Source organism: Pungitius pungitius, chromosome 1 (genome assembly GCF_949316345.1).
Source record: "Pungitius pungitius chromosome 1, fPunPun2.1, whole genome shotgun sequence".
Lineage (NCBI taxonomy): Eukaryota > Metazoa > Chordata > Actinopteri > Perciformes > Gasterosteidae > Pungitius > Pungitius pungitius.
The window spans coordinates 21693650-21716632 of NC_084900.1; the positions used below are offsets into that span (position 1 = coordinate 21693650).

The window sequence follows — 22983 nt, forward strand, 5'->3', positions numbered from 1 at the left end:
CAGGAAAACGATTTCAGACACATCCAGCTGTACTTGACACAAGATGTGAAAAATCCTCATGGTGTTTTAAAATAAAGGTTAAAAAAATAAGCGCCATGGAAGTATATTGATTTAAATATTTGCTTTTTTCTGATAATAGTTGATCTCCTTGCACTTACAGTGCAGCTTTGTCCCAATGAGATCTTCAGCAAAATCTATTAGCTAAGAATAAACTGCCTCATATCTTTTTATATCACCTCCCACTTTTTAACAGAGCTATCTCGGAACAAAACTTATGATCTTATGATGAAGACTAGACTCCAGATTGAGACCATAAACACATGTGTATGAGGGATAAATCATGAGAGAATAAGGATGAACTTCTATAAAATAAGGAATGATAACACATTGCAGCTCATAGGTGTTAGTTTGGACCAGCTGTGTTCCAAATGTTGTGTAGTGATGAACTAAAGCTAAACAAAGAAAGTTGAGGAATCCAACAGCTGTGTTGCCAGGGTATTTAAGTTACTTTTTTAAGGTTTATTTGAATCTTTCCCTGAACAAAGTGGATTTGTTGCAGAAAGGACGAAGCCAAACCAGCGATTTAAACACACTGACAACCCTTAATCATTCATTACCATTTTTATTGAATTCAGGTTTTTTTTTAACCACATATACAATTGGACACAGCAAATTCAGTGACATCATCAAACATTAATCCAGAATAACATGTTATTTAATCTTTAAGGAAGAATCCATTAAAAAAAAAAGTATTCTACTTCTATGTTTCCAAAACTGAAACACAACAGGGGGGGGGGATGCTTTCAGAATCAAAGTAAACGTACACTTCACTGCCAACATCCTGACACCATGGGACCGGTGGGCCGTGCTGTGTGTAGAGATCCAGAGTGGGGCCGAAATGAGACGAGAGATTCCACGGCGGCGACAAGAAACGTCGGCCGTTGCATTCACAGTTTAAACCAGAGGAAGTGTCTGGATCCTGCCCTGCGGGGGCCATTGTTTGGCTCTCTGGGGCACGTGTTTCCAGTTGAAGAGCGAGTCAACCAAAAGCCCTGAGGGTAGAACGTCCCACTTGTGCCCTTTGAAGCCCGACCTGAGTCGGCTCTGACTCTGCAAAAAGCCCTGAGTTGAGGCCTGCGGATCAGGCCACGTTTCACATATGAAGGGGAATGCGTTTTCGGTCTTTGTGTACACGTGCGTGTTTGTGTTGGTATTTGTGTGAGCGTTTTAAGGATGCATACAGCTATTAGTACTGGACCACCTGCTAGCATCTATGGGGCGCCAAAATGTTCAATATTAAATAAATGAATTTTTGGGAAATAAATATTCACCTGAATAATCTGTCTATACATGAAGCAATCATAATGTAATACTAAATTACCATTATTATATATGATTGTAATTAATTGTGTTTTTTCCCCATAAATTACCCATTCAAATGAGAACCTTTTTCTTTCTTTCAAAATCAGCCGGTTTTCCCAATTACACTCTTATATCATGTGTCGTTGTTTCATTAATTTCCCTTTAACAAAAATGAATTTCACTTTTCAAAACAGAAAACTTGAAACAAATGCGTAACAATCCAAACTCCGGCTAGTTAAGCTAAGACTTAGAAGCTACAGACGTTAACTAACAGGTGCAAACCAGCAGCCTTGGGTAGCAGTAGCTGAGCTGAAAATGACACGCCAGTGTCATCGGGAAACTCTCCCCATTTATTTGACATAAACATGCCTATAAAGAATGATATCTAATTCAATTTAGTTTTTTTAAAGTTTGATTTAGTAAAGGATAATTTTATGTGTTTGACAGTTTATTCATATACGGTATGTCTGACTGCATATTGTCTTATTTAATATTGAACACAAGATTTTTTTTTAACATAATAGAGGTCAAACCTACTGGATCTTTTCAAGTGAATTAACTGTGAAAGGAAAATAGGCAAAGGCACTCGGGCCCGGATAAGGATTCTTTTTTATCAGTGAAGGAGAGCTGATCTCAGAACCTGCCACTAGGAAGCGGCTTAAGTACTTTGTTGCTGCTCTTGGTATGATGCCAACCACTTTAAAAAGTCAGTCTGGTAAAGTCACATCCCTGGTTCTTCAAAATAAAAATAAAAAATAAAAAAATCACAAATGCCTGGAAAACAAAAAAGTGACCGGAACCTAAAAGCAGCTGGAGAACAGACACACTGGACGCACAGGTACACGGCACCGACACTAGTGGCACTATGAGATGGCAGCTTGGCAAATATCATACACATGTCAATAAAAATAAATCAACATCTTCAACAAATGAACTATCGGCATCAGCACAATCAGCTGACGTTTAACAATGAAGCCGCTATTCCAACTCTCTCCCCTCTCCTAGTCCACCGGCCGGAAAAGGGTCCGTCCTCTGAGGCCGAATCCTACTTTTTTGGCAGTGGGGGCAGCTTGAGGAAGAGAGGATGAGGAGGAGGAAGAGGGAGCCGGGGCGGCAGCGGAGGGGAGGCCGGGCGGCGGCACGGAAGGTTGCCGAGATAGCAGTTCCTTGAAGACCGAGTTCATCTGACGGCTGATCATGTCCTGAGAGGAAGGGGGAGGGGGGGGGGGGGGGCAGACAGTAAGCAGGAGGCACACAGAGGATATAAAAATGTAGCCTATTTATATTCAAGTATTTTAAAATTTAAAGTCATCTCTTCAGTTCAGTCCTCACAACACTCAGCTGACTGGGATACAATGATGTAGATCACATGACCTACGCCCTCAGAATATACAGACCTCACTAGCACCACTTTCACTACTGTTTTAACTGTGCATCGGCTTTCAACGCTTGATTTTTACTAGGAAATGGTGTATGTACACCATACACCATTTTAAATGATGGAACTAAAACAAAAGTCTCCCATTTTATGAATACCTTGCATAAAATGTTGTTTGATAAAAAACAAAAATTGAAAAAAGGGATGCATATAGTCATATACAGTTCTAACGTCTTAATAATAAACATTTTAGCTGATTAAAGAACTTGTTACGGCCACAGCCTCAAGACTTTCCCCTTCTTTTATCTACCTACATCTATCTACATTGTTGTTTTGCGTTACCTGAGAGGGAAATGAGATTATAGAAAGTCTGACTAAATTGTTTCTCCCGTCTGTTTAGGCCGTAAACAGGTGAAGAAAGGTTAAAGAAAGTCAGTTGTTGTAATGGATTACAAGCAGGTACGTGAAAAGCACTGATAAGCACAAGTTTTTTTTCACCAACTGTTATAATAATTTCCCCAAGCTACTGGACCGACCTTGTCGACCGCTGGTCTGTCAGGGGGTCGGAAGCTGCCCTGTCTCACAGTGTCCAACGTGTGTCTTCGCTCCTGAGACCTATAGAGACGAGAGGGAACTCGGGTCAGACAGAAACATTTAGAAGAAGTGAAAATAGATGGAGCTGACTGAGAATCTGTAGCATTGTTTCATGTTTCGGTAAGAGAAGCTTTTCTCTGTCTTTGTCACGCTACAAAGTTAACTCATATCACATCAGATCATGACAACTGTCAAAAATGGAAGGCTGCATGTATCTTTCTCTATTAGCTTCGAACAGCTTAATTGGCCCTTGAAGAGACCAAAGCTCTGTTTCTAGAGCAGTGCGAGCTCCGAGCAATAGCGGAGTCATTTACACCCTGTGCTGCATTGTGAAAACACTAGAGGGGGCGAGCAAACAAAATAAGCACTGAGGAACCAAGTAGACAGGCAGTGTAAATCATAGATATGCCCGCAGACTGCAGGTGAAACCAGAAAAAAAGCAACAAACCGGCTTTCACAATACCGAAGACGGGTTGTATCTGTAAACTCATACCTCATATTTGTGGATTACTTTATTGCCTTTGAGGAAGCCCAAAGAAAGAAGTAGTGCATCACAAGCATTGTGAAAAAAGGAAGGTTGAATATCCTGTAAACAGTTTGAATTGGCTGCAGAACATTTAGTCATGTGAAGATTTGTATGCCCTTTTGTTGGTTCTAAAGCATTTAAAAACAAATTGTCCTTTGTAAAAACCGTAGATCAGTGAAGCATTTGTTACATTCACATGGCAGCGCGCACACCGAATCACAAGAATAAAGAGGGCCACGGCCACGGAGATATAATAAGAAGTGTTTGTGTTTGCCGATACAAGGAACCTACCGTTCCCGATCCATTATTCCTTCCAAATATTGATTATAGCTCCTTTAAAGTATGGTAATGGTAATGTTTTATGTTGTTATTTCCCTTTATGTTGAATGCTTTCACATAAACAATATTTTCCCCATATATATCTCTCTATACTGTACATTTCCTATATGTAAGTGGCTATCAGCCGCTCTGTATTTGAGTGCTGTGCAGCACATGCATTGTCTCGTCTTACACTGGCAGGTGTCGCGCGGCGGGAGACGTCGGCGGCTTTTGACTGGGGCTCCCCTCGCTTCCTCTCTGTCTCCCAGGCAACGAGGCACTGTCGCTGTTCACCCGCATCCTGTCGAGACGGGCACAGAAACTTTGCAAGTGCTTCTGTGCTTTCATCGGAGTTTGCTCGTGTGAACGTGTGCAATGTTGAGTGTTGCGTGTGTGTATTTTGCTGTCCACATCCATTGTGCGTGAATACATTCATATGTTGCAGTGTACTTTCAAGTAGGTCTGTGTGTGTGTGTGTGTGTACCGGGTTGTGCTCTCAGTCTGTGGATCATCTGTTGTCAGGCTCCCAGTACTGCCCCCGCCTTCTCTATCCTCTCTTTTCCCCCGCTCTGATCTGAGGGAGGACAAGAAGAGAGACACATATTTGGAATATAGGTTTACTACGGAAAGATGGGCTTGAGTGAAAAAATAAGGGGGGAGTAGGACCGATATTAGACGTGATCTGATTTTTGTATGGAACAATTTGAAGATGACAAAGAAGGTGACAAAAAAAATGCCAAATAAAATACAATGTAACAACTCAAACGCAAGCCTTGTTAATTTGTTTTGTTGGTGTTGGCATACGGAAGAGCAACCTTGTTTAAGTCTATGGTAGCGAAAGGGAACTGTCAATTACAGTAAGCCCCGCCCTAAAGCACACTATGCTTTATGGTCTATTAGATTCTAAATGGACCATCATTTACCAAATTAAACTTAAAAAAGATTCTAACTCAGTTCCTGGGAGACCAATGAAGCGAATCATTGGATATAGTTTCTCAAAATGGAATAGAGGCCCAAGTGATCAGCTTCCAGATCGGCTCCCCATCATAGAGGCGGTCGTCCTGGCAGCTGTTCTGAACAACTCTCAGTGTTTGGTGAACTTCTAGTGAAGTGGACAGGTCACTCACCCTTCCAGCACGCTGATGTACTTGTGAGGGATAAGACCCTTAACCCCTCCCACTTCGCCTCTCCACCAATCACAGGAGGCCTTGCTGTGGAGGATGAGAAGCTCCCCCTGCTTGAAGGACAGCTCTGCTGGAGATCTCGCTGAGTAGTCAAACATAGCCACCGCCTCCCACTCTGTACACATGTGCAACTTATCAACAAACATGTACACAGTGGATTGTTGTACTGTTCTGTGAATAGTGAGTGTCTAATGGAAGCTCTTTGTTGTTCTTTATGTCCTCACCGTCCTCACTGGGCAGATGCTCGGTCTCCCCTTCTCCCTCCTCTGTGATCGGTTCACTGCAGACAAAGAAAGAAAGTGCATCTCTGTGGTCATCACTGTTCTTCTGCTGCTGTGAAACTTCTATAGAAGTATCAAAAGGATCTGTCAAATGTATAGGTTATTATTCATAGATGTTTTACTCAAGATATGATTTTGGCATGTTGAAAGGATTCCATAGATAGTTTGTGTGAGCCATCAGCTTAATATTTTTAAGCTGGCTTTGCATTAAGCATTGCGAGCTCGGCTTGGTATGCGCTACGTACGTGGAAACGTCTTTATCAACCTACAACGCTGTTGCAGCGTCTTTAATTAAAAAAAGAGGACAGAAATAAGTGGAGATGACATTCAGTTTCAACGTTAATAATGGAAGCCACTTTAATCCCGTAGTTTCAAATCATTTTCAAATCAAACCCTAAAACTGACTACATGTGGCAAAATGTTATTAAGCAAGTCAACAAAAAAGTCTACAAAGAAATAAAAAGAAATACAATTTTTCTTTAACCTCCAATCAGTTAGCATGAAAGTAAACCGCTTTAATTATGTTTCTAATACTGATGCTAATTGATCAATAAAAATAGCAATAGCTAGCTAGTTTTTGTCAGCTAAAATAACTAACAGCTATGCTTTTTATTTATTTTCATTAACACTCCGAAACTAAATTATTTTGTGTGAACTCCATACTTCTGGCCAAACAATTAGAACAAACGATGTTGCATTACTGTTTCACCACAACAAATAGCGCCTGAGTGACCAGTCATCTCTCACCAGTACTCCTGCTCCAGAGTCATGTGCTTCTCGTAGACGGGGCCCGGCAACTCCGATTGGCTGGGGTAGATACTGTCATGCTGCAGGATCATGGTTTTGACAAGATCGTTGACCTGCGGCTGTCTGGCAACAGCGTCATCAGAGTCCAACCCCCTCAGCAGGCTCGGCCCAAAGCAAACGGCCAGGTTGTATGGCTGCATCATGTTCTCATCGCTATACTGAGTCACACTGGGAAGAATACATGTATTTAATCATATGACCACAGCAGAGAGCAGGTAAATGTGTCACAGCAACCCACACTGGGTCACATTGAAGCTTACTGATTGAGAAAAGCGAAAAGGTAGCGCATCACGATGAGGAGAGGCCGCGGGAAGGTGGATATGATCGCCTTAATCTGGGCGTCTTTCTCCGCCACCTCCTCGATTTCTGACGATGATACAGATGAGAGGAGCAGGGTGAGTCAAAATTCAACACTTACACCGAGTTGTGTTTCTATCAGTCACAATGCCCACAGCAATCAGAAACCGTGTCACATGCTTAAGCCCCTCCACATTTAGACTTTAAGTATGTACTACTGGGTGCAATAGCTAGGTTGATTTAGTATGCAGCTGACAGGAAATTCAAGCATTTAACGGTATACACAACCAGCAGGCAGGTTCACAACCCTGATTAGCTGTGCTGATTCTGACGCAGATTTTCTGCTTTTGGAAAACAGAATTAGCCCTAAAGGAATAACAGGGAGACAGAGAGAGGGATGGAGGATATAGTGTGAGAATGAGTTAGATAGAGACAGAGATAGAGAGAGAGAGAAACAGAGACCACCAGAGAGCACCAGTAGACGCCCAGACGATTCCCAGACAATTCCCTCACCAAGCAAAGCTGTTAGCAACATATCCACGTAAAACTTATGATATGATATCTTACGAGACGTGATTTGGGATATGTGCGTTCTCTAATGTCCAGCAACACAAACAATAAGGGTGTCTGCATGAGCCACTGCTCCCCTGATAAGGTAGGTTTAGTTACATGGGGGTCATATTCAACTAGGAATTCAAATGAAATGATGCTAAATGAAGCAACATTTGTTTAGCGCCTTTCTAGTCTTCCAACAATCAGAGCGACAATTTTTTTACTCATACACACACACTTGCATACACTGATGGCAGAGGCTTCCATGTATGGTGCCACCTGCCATCAGGGGCAACTTGGGGGTAAGTGTCGGGCCTGAGGACACTTTGACAGGAGGAACTGCCTTACTGTGTGTACTGTAGGCAACAAGAAGAGCTTAAATCATATGTTATCACACTCAATGTCAATACGTATCTTGTGTAGTGAGGACACCATTAAACTATAAGCCTCAACGAAGTCAGAAAACGACACAAAACTATTAGTTAGATTAGTTTGCCCGACATGTTTCATTAAAGCCTAAACATGTTAAGAATGTTAACAAAAATTATAGTGGAAAAAGGACATTTAACTTTTGATTTGCAAAGGAACGCTGCCTCTGTGATGAGACCCGTCTTAAGCTCAACCACAATTAGCAGGATTATTCATTTCCAAAAAGGCCAATCAGCTAAATGGAGATAGAATAAGAGGCCTTAACAACTGAGTAACTGAAAGTGTATTTGAAAACCTGCAGGATGTGACATCAGAAGCACACCCTACACAAGATACTGTGTATATATATATAGATGTATAGATATAGATATGACAGGGTACTTACGGACACACTCCAGCAGCTTAGAGTAGCTGTCGTAGGGGAAGAGAGGAGGCTCGAGGCCTCGAAAGTAAAGCTTCAACACACCGGCCACAGAGTCCAGGTCACACTCACTGTCCGACAGAGGATCCTCTCCTACGGGCGTTTTAACAGACATGTAACTTCAGAGTGTTGTTGGAGCAGCACACACACGTGTAACCATTTGGTTATACAGCATATACAGCAAAGCATCACAAAGGATTACCGAGACCAAAAAATCTAAATGATAACTAAAAAAACAAGGCTCACTTACCTCTCTCAAAGGCATCTCTGATGTGGTTAACCTCCCTCTGTGACCCAGGAACTCTAAATATACCTTCATGGTGGAGACCTGAGAGACAACATATTGCATGTTTGTGGCTGCATGTTACGCCATCTCAATCTGTGTCCAAAGCTTCCTAGGGAAGGCTGACTACTTCCCCACAAAGACGTACTCACCGTGAAGGTTGATGAATCGGATGCAGCTCTCAACCACCACAGGGATCTGCTGCCCAGAGCTCTGCAGGCACAAGATGAGTAGAGAAGGAGAGATGAGATTGGGGATGTAGATGTCAATAAAGACAAAGACAAGGTGGGCATAATGCGCAGCCGGAGCAGCGAGGAAGGAAGAAGCGATGCAAGACGAACAGCGGTTAAACAGTTTCTAACGTCCCAAGGAAACACTGGTGAGGTTCATCATGCACTGATCCATTTGGGGATTTTGGGCTAACTTGCTTCCCTAACCTGTTCAGAGCGGTTCAAACCGAACATTCAACATGTCTGTAGATGAATTACTAAATGTAACACAAATTACTATTACATAGGGCCGTATTTGCATATACAAAAACAATGAATCTAAGTTTGACTCTTTGAACCAAATGTATTTCCTTGAATTGAGTTTTCACTCAGACTCGAAAGCAAAAATCTCCACTCCGACAGCACTTGGATTCACTTCCATTGCTGTCTATACTTGTTCATATATCATTCATAGCCAGATTTATACAACAATGTTACTGAAAACACTGCGGAATCTTTTCTTTGAAATGGAAGTAGATTTCTTCTTCAGATGGGAAGTAAAACTCTTTGACTCTAATGTGTCAACAGAATAAAACGAGAACTTTAAACCTGGCTTTGATTTCCATTCAGGGAACGTCTAAAAATAAGCACATACTTAATGGGACAATAGCTAACTACTTTCAGGCAATAACAGCCTGAATATAAGTATTCAACTTGTAAAGTTGATGATGATGTATTTTATTATGAATATATTTCTCTGTGGCAACCCTAAAACTGAAAAAAACACAGGGCTTTTTATTTATATACATATATATCTATATACACACATATACGTTCATATACTGTATATATATATATTTATTTTATACGGTATATACACACATAGAAGCCTGCTTCCAAAATGAAAAACTATTCCTTTTTAACTCTTGGAACCCCCTAGCACCCCCCCCCCCCCCCCCCCCCCCCCCCCCCCTCTGGGCTGCTAAATCCCAACGTTCCTAGAAGTGAATCCAGAGACTCAGTCCCAGCTGGGGTTCGCTACCTGTGTCCGAGACATTCGTCTTCTTCTCCTGCAACCGGGCCAAGGGCAGCAGAGAGGAGACAGAAAGAGGGGAGCGGGGGGGTCACAGATGAGAAAAAGGCAGAGTAGAAAATACGGGGGTAATAAAGATTTAGAAGCTGTGGGAAGAGGGGCACAAAAAGCACACACGCTCTCAGAAGAGGAGCCGAGAGAGGAGGCAAAAAAGAGGCCAGTGCATTTTAATCCCCTCACAAGAGAGGAGGATATAACAGAGAGGAGGAGGGGGGGACGGGGGTGGGGTGGATTTAAAAGGAGCGAAAAGCCAGCAATAAACTATAAGCATCCCCCATGCACATGAAGGCAGACTGCATGTGCAGCAAGAAGCCCCCCGCAAATTCCTCTGCTTCGGTGTGACAGGATTTACTGAATCATTCCCCTCTGACGGGTGAACAGCATCGCAGTGCAGCAAGCCAATCAGCAACGAGCAAAAGGCAAGGGGTGTTTCTTTATTTGTTCTTATTCGCATGTGTGTATGAGAGTGTGTTACCTGTATGTAGGAGAGTATGTCTGTGGTGAAGAGTGTGTGGCAGAATTGGGAAACAGGTCTGGACTTCCAAACGCGCACTGACCGAGCACATTGCATTCTGGGAAATATAATAATAATGAATTGCATAATGCCATACTGCATCTTACATTCAACGAGGTTTGCTATCTTTTATCATCAGTTACACTACACTTTCATTTCCCTCCCCCTCCAAAAATCAACTTTTCCTTTTACAAAATAAGAAAGAATTGGCCAAAATGGCATTTGTGCTTCCAATATGCTCGGCCTCTTTCCTCCCCTCCTTGTCCTCTCTGCTACCTCCATTTCTCTAAGCCTCTCTGTCACACTGGCTTCAGTCCCAGCTACATGAAGATACTGTTTACCTGGAGGGGTCAGTGTCCACAGCCTCGGCTGGAAGAAAGAAATAGAAGACAGACGAAAGAGTGAGGCCCGCTTCATGGTCCTGGTGCAAACAATGTGCAGGTACCTTCACCGATATTAAACTACAGATGTGGAGATAAATGTCTTTAAGGGATGTCGAGTGGGCATCAGTTGGATGTTAAGACTAATTTGAAAATTACACATTAACTGTTAATGTTAGTGGACGTTGTCCTCGTGATGCCAATCCATTGGTTCGTGTAACCAATTTTTCTTTCTTTATCTTTAGTTTGGCAATTGTCACGACGCCATATTGGATTACAGCCGTCGCCATGTTGCTTTTTTTACAGTTCTGATACAGACCAGTGATTCACAGTACCACTAAACCATGCCCTGCTCTATGGGGTCATTAGATTTCACTTATAACGAACATTACGCTAAGATTTGAGAGACTTGAAATTGAGATTCACGTTCACAATGTTTACTGAGAGTAATAAATCAAGTGAAAAGTCTAACTTCTATATAATTACAGGAAGAACCTGAGATTGCAGGCAGAACTAAAAGGGATCCGGGTTGTGGCTGAAAGGTAGTAGCACAACCAACTCAAATCTCTGAACTGATGGAGTCACCGTTTGCAAAGTGGTTAAAGGGCACAAGATTATGTGACAAGAAATGTCTCTAGTTGTGCTGGATCAATTTTGATACATATTTTATAACGGTTGAATCTGAAGATAGTATTGTGCAACGCTACATCGGTGGAGACCTGTGACTTTATTTGTGAACACACTAATCACAGATTCAAACCTCCATAACCATTAGCAGACATTGTCCCCAACCTTCATCTATCGCTGTAGAATAATAGTACCTTTCTGTATGGCATCTTGTAGAAGGTCGTGTTTGGCTTGAAGTTTGAAGGTCAGAGAGCTGCTGACGAGGAAGTCTTTCACTTTCTAAGAGGAAAAAAAGGAATATATTACATTTTCCCCACAATTTCTGAAACAATGTTAAAGTTCAGTATTTTATAGAGTGACATTTGTGATTTAACTCAAGTGTCAGCGGTAAATAAGTGCATTAATGAGTGCAACACCTAAAACAAAATGACGTTTCCTTTATTGTTACTTGAAGGGTTACTGAAGTATTTTTCTATTATTTTCTGCAGAAAATGGGGGAAAACAAGGATTCAAATTGGTCCAAAAGCAAGTATGTCATTATATTGGGCCACTTCCGATCATCGATGTGCCAATGATCAGGCTCAAACTGTTATTGTAAGTGTGTGAAAAGATTATCAAAAGAACCCCCCCCAGAGAACTAAACGTGTGTGTTTATTTGAGAACTCTAGATTTCCGAAATTAAAACATCTATTTCATTCATGGGTTGTACCAAGTGAGAAATGAATTACTCTTAAGGTGAAATCCCACAGAAATGATATTGATCCGATAAAATTACATTTAAATTAACGGTCAGTTATGGCATTTTATAGAATATGTAATCAAAACAACAGTCACACTGAAAATTGTTAATGGTCGCAATCAGCTACACACATACAGTATACAAATATATGTCATATATCTTTAAAGCTATTCTTAATGCAGCTGCAATGACTCACTGTAAAGTAGTAAGTCTCTGTCTCCTGCTGATTGGCTCGGCGCTTGGCGAGCATAAGTTTTGGGGCGGAGGTTCCTACAGGCGGCTCGTGCGATAGGCTGCTAGGCACGTCGGGGGAGGGGTTACTGTCGCTTTCACACATATTCTCCAAGAGGGCTGCGAGTGTGGCTTTCAGCGTTTTACTGACCTGCGAAAGTGAGAGGAATGTCCATGGGTTCATTTTTCATTCACAATTCGTGGCTGACTTAATTGACAATTTTTAAAAAACAAGCAGGAAGAATCATTCTGCTGACCTCCTCTGTTTCCAAGGTAACGGCAGCAAGTCGTGACTGAAGCTGCTGGTACCTGGTCTCAAGTTCGTATCTGACCTGGCTCTCCGCACTCACCTCGCACACCTGAAACACATGGACAAAACAGAAAATAACTCCACTCTTCCAAGTACAAACAATTGGGATGTTAATCCCAGAGAGATGGGAGGATTCACTTGGACAACATTAAGAAACACTAACAAGTTAAAGGGGTGGTTTTGTTTGCTGTAAGGGGTTTGTAGCAAAATCAGTATCAGTTTAAGTGTATTATTTAAACATTTTATACACTCTACCTGGCCATCAGCTATCTAAACTGAATTAGTCATTGACATCTGCCTTTTGATTCTGTTGGGTTTCTGAATCACTTTAGTGTTTTAACAGGTTTATTTTTATTTGTTTATTATCTGTTTTTAGTCTTTAGGTTGTCTTGCTGCAGGCTGAGACTGCTGCTTAGTAGTTCTCATTCTCCACCTGGTCTCCCTCGTGCGGATGGTAGCTGAATCTGAACGGCAGACAGAAGGCAGCGTCGTGTTGCTGCAGCAGCGCATCTCTGTCTCCGCCGGGGTCCAGGGACGTCACAGCAGCTTCCAGCTGCTTCAGGGCCGCCTCCTCTGTCTTCTGGATCCGCCCCTTGCTGACCAGGTAGGAGTTCATCACCCTCTCCACCGACAGATGGAAACCCAAGTCGCAGCACTGGAGAGGAGGCCAAACGGGGAGAAAGAATGGTGTTTAATGTGTGATCGTGGTGTGGGACAGAGAGAAACAATTCTCTCCCTCCACATTGGATCCATTTTCTTCAAATAATAACAGAAAAGAGAGTTGCACAAAAGGGTAACGTCAAAACTAGCAAATGGTCCCATAAGCACACACAGACAATCACACAACGGTAATCTTGTGTCGCTCACGTCGATGAGCGTGCTGATGTCCTGCAGGTAGTACTTGTTCATGGCTGCGTTGGCCGCTGCAAGGTTCAGCAGGTAGTCGTTACGGGCCTTGGTGCACTTCAGCTGGTTCTCCTGCACTCTGCCGTGTCTCTGTGCAAACACACACAGGTCACGGGAGAGAAGGTAAGAACCATCACATTATGAGACAATAGGTATTTACTGAAGAACAGGAACAGGAAAGGGTTTGTTCTGTGGGGAGGGGGACGGGGACCCGGTTTGAGACTTCCTGGAACTCACACACACACACACACTCACTTTCTCCATCAATCTCTCCATCTTCTTGACCGAGCTGCGCCTCTGCCCTCCCAGTGGGCCGGGGCCGAGCTCGGCCGACTTGCCGGTTTGTCTTTCCTCCAACCGCTCGGCTTCCTTCAGCTTCCCTTCGGCTATCAGGCAGTCCGTGTGGTACTGGTTGTACGTCTTGAGAGCCTTGAGTAGCACACATGTCACGTTAGGAAGACTCCACAATGCATCGTCGTTATGTTTCATCCTTAGATGTCAATAATCGACAGGCTCACCGTCTGCATTTCGGTGGTGACCTTCAGCAGCTCATCCTGCATCTGGATGCCAACTTCTTTGCTCTGCAATATCAAAGATATTCAGAAACATCTGACATTCGGTCGTTGCTATTATGTTAAAGCACAGATGTTCAAAGGCTGGGCACTCACTGCACTGGACACCTAGTGAGCCCCCCCGAACGTGTCATCCTCTAGGGTCCATCTTAACTGATTCATTAATAATATTATTACTCTCAGCCATACAACTTACCCCCTGCAACTCATTGCCAATTAACAAGCAGGCCACAAACAGTTTGGTGCCATCTCCTTGCAACCAGTTACCATATTTGTAATACCAAGAAGTGACGTAGATACTCTGCCAGTGACAGTGGCCTGGCAATCACAGTTTGCCTGCCATAAAGCACACCCTGCTTTATGTTGTCTTAGACTCTAAATGGACCATAGTTTACTAAATGAACATCATGTTGTAATCTTGGATTCTCAATTTGACAGGTAATCTCGAGGACAGTTAATGGTGTTTTCTCCACTGGAAGGGCACTCGAGATGGCACCTCATCATCTTTTATTTCCCATAGGACCATATGGGCATTTTCACTTTGTTTCACAGGGCTCCAAGGCGGGCAGTTGACCCCCAATGATGGGAGCACCAACCCTCTTATTCTGCTTGCACATGACCCTCCACCAAAGATGCACTCACCCTTTTGTGCAGCCGGTGTGTATCCTCCGTGCTGTGAGCCAACCGCTGTGTGAGTGTGTTGCAGCAGGTGTCTCCCAGGGCTGCATGTTCCCGGCTCTCCAGACGAGTCTGAGTCAGCAAAACAGACCAGACCTGACACACTGACTGACCCCACTGCTCCTTCCTGCAGAAAGACAGATAACCTTACTGAGCCACAGCTTGATGAAACACTTCAAGAATCACCTGAGAAAGGGGGCACTCAAATACTGCGTCCACGCCTACTTCTTTGTCTTGTGGGTGAATCGCTCAGTGAGTTTGTCGAGGGAACGTGCGTATTCAGCCTCAATGTCGCCTCGGCGCCGGAGGAACTCTGAGAGGTCGGAAAGCTGCTGCTGTTTCACCTCCACCTGAGAGTCTAAAATCTTGATCTGGTCTGTCAGCTGGGCCCGCAGGTCTGACACAGATGGGGACAAACAAGGAGAGACAAGGAGAGAAAGGGGACAGTTATTGAAGTAGATACGTTATAACCCTGGAGACATCCTGACATTTAACCATAAAGTAAGTGATCATTGGGTCATTGCGTGCTTCGCACGTCACTGTTCATCCGATCGACTTCACTTGCGGCCAATTTGATGCAATACAAACTGTGGACACGTTCAGTGGTAATAAGCATCGGATCAACAAGTTTCAGAGCTCAACAGAGTGGTCCCTGGGTGTAGCATGTTGTCTGCAGAGGGCGGGACACTTCCTGCTGCCACTGGATGCTGGACAGAGCCTGCCAAGGCCACATGGGGGCCCGATACCCTAACGTTAGTACCAGCCTCTTCCTCACTTCCATGGGGTCAACATGAGCGGATAGCAACTGGAAGCAGAGGGGAGGCCCGCTGTGAGCAAAATGGCTGCTCTACTTTAGAACCTTGGCGGAGGAGTCAAAACAATGACCCCTATGGGAAAGGAAAACATCAAACAGCTTATATAACTGTTGCCATTCAACCAATTTGGACACTGGAATAGAAAGAATAAAATATATATATAATATATATGGCCTCATAATGCCAAGCACCAAAGGCGGTGCAACGGGGCAGACTTGGTGGACCAATTTGAAGCTAACAGACAAATCATTATAAAAATAAAGGAAATAGCTGTGAATACCATATTGCATTTGTTCTAATATATCCTCTTAAAGGCTACAGACTGGACTAAAAGTAAAAGAAAAATGGATTTTTATTTATATCTATTCTTGTAGGGTGTTTATTTCCTGTCTTGTTTGTTAACCTTCCTTTTCCACGGCAACGATTTACATTTGTTTATTCTATCAAGGTCTTTTGACTGTATTTCAACAAAAGAAAAGAAAAACTTTTTTTCCACTAAATTATAAAATGCTCTGGTTGAAATTATGACCTTTGTGTTGTGGGGGTCGGTTTTGACACATTTATGGAAACTAAAATCATCAAAACCAAAAGTGCAGTCAGCCAACACACTAACAGCTCATGTGAGCTTTCGGGGGATTCTCATGTTGCTTTGTCATCTACCTGCACAAAAACATAACTAAGACAACAATGTGAGATCCAAAAAAAAAACTTGTTTACATAAGAGATGGTAACAGAAAGCACAAGGAAGGTTAAAAAAAAAACATGCTAATTCAAGCTTGCTGCTGCTGCTTGCAGACCTAAGGCGTCCGTCCGCCTTAAGTCTACACACGAAACAGTCAGTAGGGAGCCCATGCTACTGTGTTTTTACACCCATGGCTCCATTAGGGAACAGATCACTTGCACACTAATTGAGTTAATGAGCAGTTGCTGTTCGAGAAATTGGAACAGAATACCACAATGACTTTTCCAATCCCACATTTTCCAAGCATGGGACGAGGTTTAATAAAACGCCACCTGTGCTGTTTGCTACCGATTTACTGAGGCGGCAACACACATATTTAGAAGCACAGCTCATAATAATATAGGTACCCATCCATACAAGCTTGTGTGTATAACACAAGGCTATGTATTGTACACACAATTTAAAATGCGTCCAAGTCGGCGGCGGCACTTTGGTTTGAAAAGGCCAATGCAAACATGGCTCTGTCGAATAACCCCACCTTCACCTCTCTGTCTCTCTCTCTCCCTTCTTTGTCTCTTACCTGTTCTCCTTTTTTTACTCCCCCCCCCCCCAGCTCCACAGCCCACCCACCTCGTCTCGCTTCCCCTCTCTTCCCTATTTACTCGTCTTCTCCCGTCTCCGTGTGAGCACGCGGCCCGCGGCTGAGTGGATGTGAGGAGACAGCATCACTAATACTGGCTATAAATACCTCTGTGTAGTACAGTACGGCCACGGCATGCACCCTACAAAACACACACGCACACGTCTGTTGTCATGTAAAAATCCTGAAGCACCGTCATTGGTCGCCCTCGTGTCTTTTCTGTGATTACGGGACGCTGCTGCTGCCCGCCGGCGGCTCCCAGAGACTTTTGGGTCTATACGTGCAAACATGGGCACAAACCAGGTCCAGGGCTCGATGAGCACGTGGAGCAGCTGCACACACACTCATGCGTGCTCTCTTTTTATCCATTCATGCATGTGGGTGAGTGCAATAAAGGGCACACACACACACACTCTCTCTCTCTCACCTTTCATCTGCGACTCGTACTCGGCCAGGCTGCCCTTCTCCCTCCTCAGCTTCACATGTGATGTCATCATCTTGGACCCCGGGATGATCGGCCCCCCAACCCTTCCACACTCCGCCCCAGCAAAGACCTTTTGGCCTCAGGGCGCTTGCTCGGCTCTGTCAGTCCACGACCTTTTTCACCTCTGACCCCCCTCCCCCTGCCTCCCCGGCCCTTCGCTGCTCTACGGCTGCGTGAGGCGCGTCTGTGTCGCCCGGCTCTGCTCCGTGGGGATGGAGGTTGGGTCGATGCGCTCGTGGAATCCCTTTGGCTTCTGGCGAGGATGCTGATCCATGGGTGAACTGACCTGCGTAGCAGACAGAGGGTTAGAGGACGAGGGGGTATGAAGCAGGATGAGATGAGGACAGCAGAGGGTAAGAAAAAGGGGAGATTTATTGAGACCAGGGCGGGAAAAGGAGAGAGCCGGGGGAAAGAATGAGGCTAGGGCTACGAGACAGAAACGGACAGTGACACCGGAGGAGTGGGATTGTGAGAGAGAGGGACAGCACCAAATGGACAGTGAGAGGGCAAAGTGATGTGGATGTGAGGGAATGAAGAACGAGAGGTGATGAGTCACAGCAGTAGAGAAGGATATTCACTGCTTCAAGGGTGGGAGGTATGTTTTAAAGGTATTAATCAACCACTCAAGCATACGTCTCTAATTATGCTTTTTTTACACAAATTGTGGCCAAAGATGAGACTCTGGAGTCCCAATAGGATTTCATGAAGCCTCTTTGGTGACCCATATAAAACAGGCCGGACGATATCATATATTTCAGAGGTGCTCCCTGACATACACATTTTCCTCATTACTAAACAGTTTACGTCATTAAAGCGGTAATGTATTAATACGAATTCCTTTGAAATAACCCTGATAATGTCATGACCTGACAGGAACCCGCCCACCCAAAAGCAGAACCAACAGTTTTGGAAAAAGAAAATGTCTTTTTTAAGTTTTACTTGAATGTGCTCCTCTACAGTTACTTGAAATAGAAACATGCATGTATCTGATAAAGTAGTGATCCTTTAAATATTACATTACCCAGAAGCCTCTGTATCCTCTGTGTAACGGTATTTATAAGTACAGAGACAAGAGGGGAAGGGAGAAAAACCTCAGGGAAATCAAGCGTCAGCTGCAGACATGTCTGAGGACTCTGCCAGCTGGCTAGCAGTTAGCATCCAACGAGTTGGTGTATACCGTCGAGGGAGAAAAGGAATGGGCCAGTCGAAATCTAACTCTCCAACTTTATGAATCTTCATTATAAACCAACTAGAGCCATTTAAAAAGGCAGATTTATTTTCCTTTATTCCTTCATAAAGGACAAACGGTTTGGATGCTGTTGAGAGGCCTCTGTAAGACAATAAATAAAATCAACTTCTGAGTGCACGAGATATTAAAAGCCCTGCCAACTAACATTTAAAAAGGTTAAGATTGATTTCAAAATTAAATGAGATATATCTATTTACAGCCTACACATGACTAAATACTTACATGTAATAGAGCCAGGCATTAACAAGGCTGTTTATGATTCAGCATCTACAGTACTGAGAAGGGGATTCACACACTTTGTTTTTAGTTCAACACTGGCAGGCGAGTACACACACGCACACAGACAACTTCTCATCCCACATCCTGTGTCAGTTTCTCAACGGGTTTCAGCACTTTGTATTAAGTGTCTAAGTGTGTCCCTTTCACTGGAAACATTGTTCCTCAATCAGCTCAAAGCGATAACTTGGTTTTGTCTGAACCCAAAGGGGTAGCTGAAGTGAAATAAACTCACTCGGGTGCGAATGAAAGTGGCCCAGCAGGGACGCCTGTACTAGTTTGTTTGAAAGCATGAGAGCACCATTAGAAGGTTATCGAACGTGTCAGATTTACCAGAACGTAAAGTATCTCACTCAGAATAACTGAGTGCTGTTAAACCCTTGGTTTCCGCTTCCAGAAAGCGTGCGGTGGATGTGGCACAGAGTGACTCTTCTCAGAGGCCGTTTCAGAGAGAACGGAGATGTTTTCCGAAATTGAGACGGCGAGACCTCGGAGGCCTTCGCCAGCCCTCGACCTTAATCTACGCAGAACAAAGCGAGTGTAAATGATCTGAGGAGCGCAGAGGAGGGGGTTGCGAGAGCTGCACTGAAAGACCGCAGATAAGGCTGATTAACAGAAGAGGGGGGGCAAAAAGTGCAGAGGGGGCAGAGAGATGGAGGTTATTTGGGAATAATGTTTCGATGGTTAGAAGTCAAGGGCAAGAGGGGGTCGGTGGCTCACAAATTGAATATGAAGTAGATTGACAACATGCGAGATGGATCCGTATTGCTCGGGGGGAAGTTTCTGGTAATGAAGCTGCAGTAACACAATTTGGAAGTGGTGTTTGATCTTATGAACCATATCGTATGGGGATGTCCTGAGAGCCGACTGCATCCGTGCTGTGAGATCCATGAGTTCACTGCTCTGGACCCAAGTCAGGAAGAGTCCCGTCTGACCACGCGCCAACCGCCGGGTCTGAAACAGTCATTCTCTCCGAAGAGAGGCCACTCGTCTGGTTGCAAAAATAAGTCTCAGTTTGTATAGAATTCTATGAGATGACTGTTTTTCACTTAATTTATTATTATGTATTTCATCATTTACTCCCCCGCCCAGAAAAAGTGTGCAATTAAAAAATATATAGATCTTTTTTTTTTTAGTTCCACACATTGCAATTATTTTGGTGTTCCATGTTGCTGTGGGGCAGAGACCCCGGTAGGCCTGACCGTTTACCCGACAACTACCCTGCTGCCTCTCTCTACCAACAGAGGAGCATTAAAGCATGGCGGAATTAACAAGAATTAACAAGCAGTCAGCTGACTAGCCAGCGTTGCGCCAGTCAGCTGACTGCTTGATAAATCCACAACACTCGGTGTGAAGCATTGAGCTGTAACTTTATTCATTTCCAGGGTTCGTTATGTTGTATTAGACTGTTTGTCACTCGGAAAACTGAACCACAGTGCCGTAAATCGGGTTGGTGTATCCAGACGAAATCCAGCTACAACAAACTCAATAGCAAAGGTAGACAAAACAATCCTGCAACTTTGATTTGAAAGCCCCTAATACTCATCCTGTATTCACTCTTGGTCTGAAACGCTCCGTTTTAGAGCTTGACTCAAAGCCCGTTGTGCTCTAATTGGCTGCGTATGTCTGAGCAGCTGACAGGAAAACTGTCTGGGTTGTCTGGGTTCCCATTTTGTGGGTAAGACAAATACCATTCCAATACCTGAAAGTATGCACTTTAAAGGTGCACTCCACTCCAAAGTGTCTTTTTGTGTTTGGGCAAAGAACTCCTAAAAATAAACACAATGTTAACATCAATGAAAGAGGGCAATGAAAATTCATTTTAGACTGGTATTATCTTGTGAGTGTTTGTGATGCATTCTCCGTAACTTTCTGGCGTTTCTTGCTGACAGAGCATCAGTCTACAAGCAAAGAGAATATGCCGAGTACACACGACTGATTCGATTCTGACCCTCTCTGAAGCCCCAGGTAGCCGGGAACAGAATCGAAACTACAACAGGTGGAGCGATGTCACATGCCCGGGTTTCATTCAGAGCACGACCAGAGCGAGTTGAGGCCAATGCAAAGTTAGCGACGCAAAAATCCCAAACTATACCACTGACAAAGTTTGCTTTTACATTACATGTCATTTAGCTGACACTTTTATCCAAAGCGACTTACAATATCTTGCCAAAGTCCCTGCACACTCCTATGCAGCCTTCTCAGCTACCGCCATTGCAAAACAGGAAACCACTTGGAGTCCTGGGGCAGAATGCAAAGTACAAATCTCACTGAAAGTTTTCGGCAGTGGCTCGACCGCATCACATGAAGGGAAAGTGAGGTCCCCTGGTGATGGAATTAACGTTTTTTAGGCAAAAAAGGTGCCTTTCAGACTCTGACATGCTACCTAACTGCAGTAGCATTGAGGGCAGTTTGATATCAGACAGGCTGCAAGTTCCTGTCATGGGTTTTAGTTGGAGAATCACTTCGAGGTAATGTTGGCAAAATGCATACTTGCACATATCAATGGGCATTAATGCGGCAAAAATGTCTTAAACAGTTGGGGCCGTTTGGTTGGCCAAATCCGCATCGCATCCACGTGACCTGCTGGGACCTTCTCCACCAGTCGGAGAGCTCAATTCAGATTCTGCCAGGACCGAAAAGAATGTGCATGTATTTGCAAAGATGCAGGTGTTTGAGAAGAAGAGAGACACCGGATAAGCAGGTCTAGAGTTGAGATCAGAATCAGAATCTCTTCAGACACTTCCTCTCTCTCTACACTAACTGCTACACGGCTTTGTGTCGACAGAGTGGCCCTGAGGTTCCTTCATTTAAGGTTGAAACATTTGGATTTTTTTGAGGCACAAAGGAAAGCTTCACACTCTACGGTTGCACCCAGTCATTCTGCACCTGTGAAGCCCTGGGTTGTTTTTGGCACCCCCCCCCCCCCCAGAAAATGACGAACAAAGTCCTGACGTGCACTACAGTGTACATTAATACATTTGTGTTTTTTCTTATGACAAAAAAAACTAAGCTTTGAAAACTCACTCATTCAACTCCATAGATGTTACTCCTCAAATGCATCTAAATACACAACTTAAAAACACATTTTAAATCTAAATATCAACCTCACCTTGCTTTTTTTCCTTAAAATAAGCTTTGTGATGGCTGCTATTTTGCTAAGTTGGCAAAGCCAACCTCCCACCCCCCCCCCATATGAGATGTCATTTTAAAGGTGTCCTCTTCAAGCAATATCAGGACTCAATACACAGAAATGTGTAGTATAAGTTACAGTATCACAGGAGGATATAATAGGGCGACAAATGAGCTGTCTGTGGTGTTCAGAAGGGGGGGTGGGGGGGTATATCCCCCCAATAAAACGACCCATATGGTCAAGGCGCTGTGGCGGCGCTCCACACAATGGCCACGCAAACACCACAGCACAAACACACACATACACAAAGAGCATCAACACTAGAAATGGTGCACACATATTACATAATTGATAACAGTCTGCATCCATTTGACCACTTACACCCCCCCCCCCCCCCAACAGACAAACACACAACCACACACAACGCACACGTTCAGGTCAACAGAACGCACCCATAGACAACTATATTTAAACACACAGACGGATCCACTAGCGTATGCACCGACTTTAACACGCACTCACTCACACACACACACACACAGACACACGAACACGCTCGGGCTATGCGAGCGCACAGGTTATCGGGTTCACGCGCATCGGGGCAGCCGTACGTACCTCACGTTGTGGTCCTCTGCTGTCTCTTTCTATCTGTTCCTCCTCCTCTCATCCCTCGCGCTCTCTCTCTATCTCCGTCTCTCTGTCACGTACACACGCGCACACACGCGCACACACACATACAGGGAGAGCAGTGCGTTTCAATGTGACAGATTTCTCTCTTCGCAGTGCCCTCCTCCCGCTCTCTCTCATTGGTCAGCAAACAACACGCTCAGAAACAGCCCGCCCTCCTGGCTGTCCTCTCGCTTTCGCTCTCTCCACCTCGTGGAGCAGCAGCGCGCGAGAGCCGCGGCCCAAGCCACGCCCCCCTCTCCTCTCCTCTCCGGTCGGCTATAAATACCGGTGCTGCTATGAATACACCGCCTTTTCTCCCTCAGCAGCCACCGCTCTCCATCCCC

General features: G+C 44.2%; 1 protein-coding gene across 2 annotated transcripts; it reads right to left on the reverse strand.

Annotated features, from left to right (window-relative positions):
• Positions 1-602: 602 nt before the first annotated feature.
• arhgap4b (Rho GTPase activating protein 4b) lies at positions 603-22815 on the reverse strand. 2 transcript variants are annotated; one of them, XM_037478996.2, is made up of 24 exons: positions 22586-22815; positions 17256-17598; positions 14917-15088; positions 14656-14818; positions 13960-14022; positions 13697-13870; positions 13403-13531; positions 12969-13190; positions 12483-12584; positions 12191-12376; positions 11450-11534; positions 10590-10617; positions 10210-10306; positions 8585-8645; positions 8400-8477; positions 8114-8242; positions 6711-6816; positions 6391-6618; positions 5587-5642; positions 5306-5477; positions 4663-4752; positions 4372-4479; positions 3277-3355; positions 603-2564 (listed from the first exon to the last, which is right to left on the reverse strand). In XM_037478996.2, exons 2-24 carry the CDS (start codon positions 17323-17325, stop codon positions 2364-2366), a joined length of 2799 nt encoding a protein of 932 aa, XP_037334893.1. In that variant the 5' UTR covers positions 17326-17598; positions 22586-22815; the 3' UTR covers positions 603-2363. The 2 variants fall into 2 exon arrangements, with proteins under 2 accessions (XP_037334893.1, XP_037334894.1); XM_037478997.2 differs by lacking the exon at positions 10210-10306 and adding an exon at positions 9684-9711 and having other exon boundaries at positions 22586-22814.
• Positions 22816-22983: the final 168 nt, after the last annotated feature.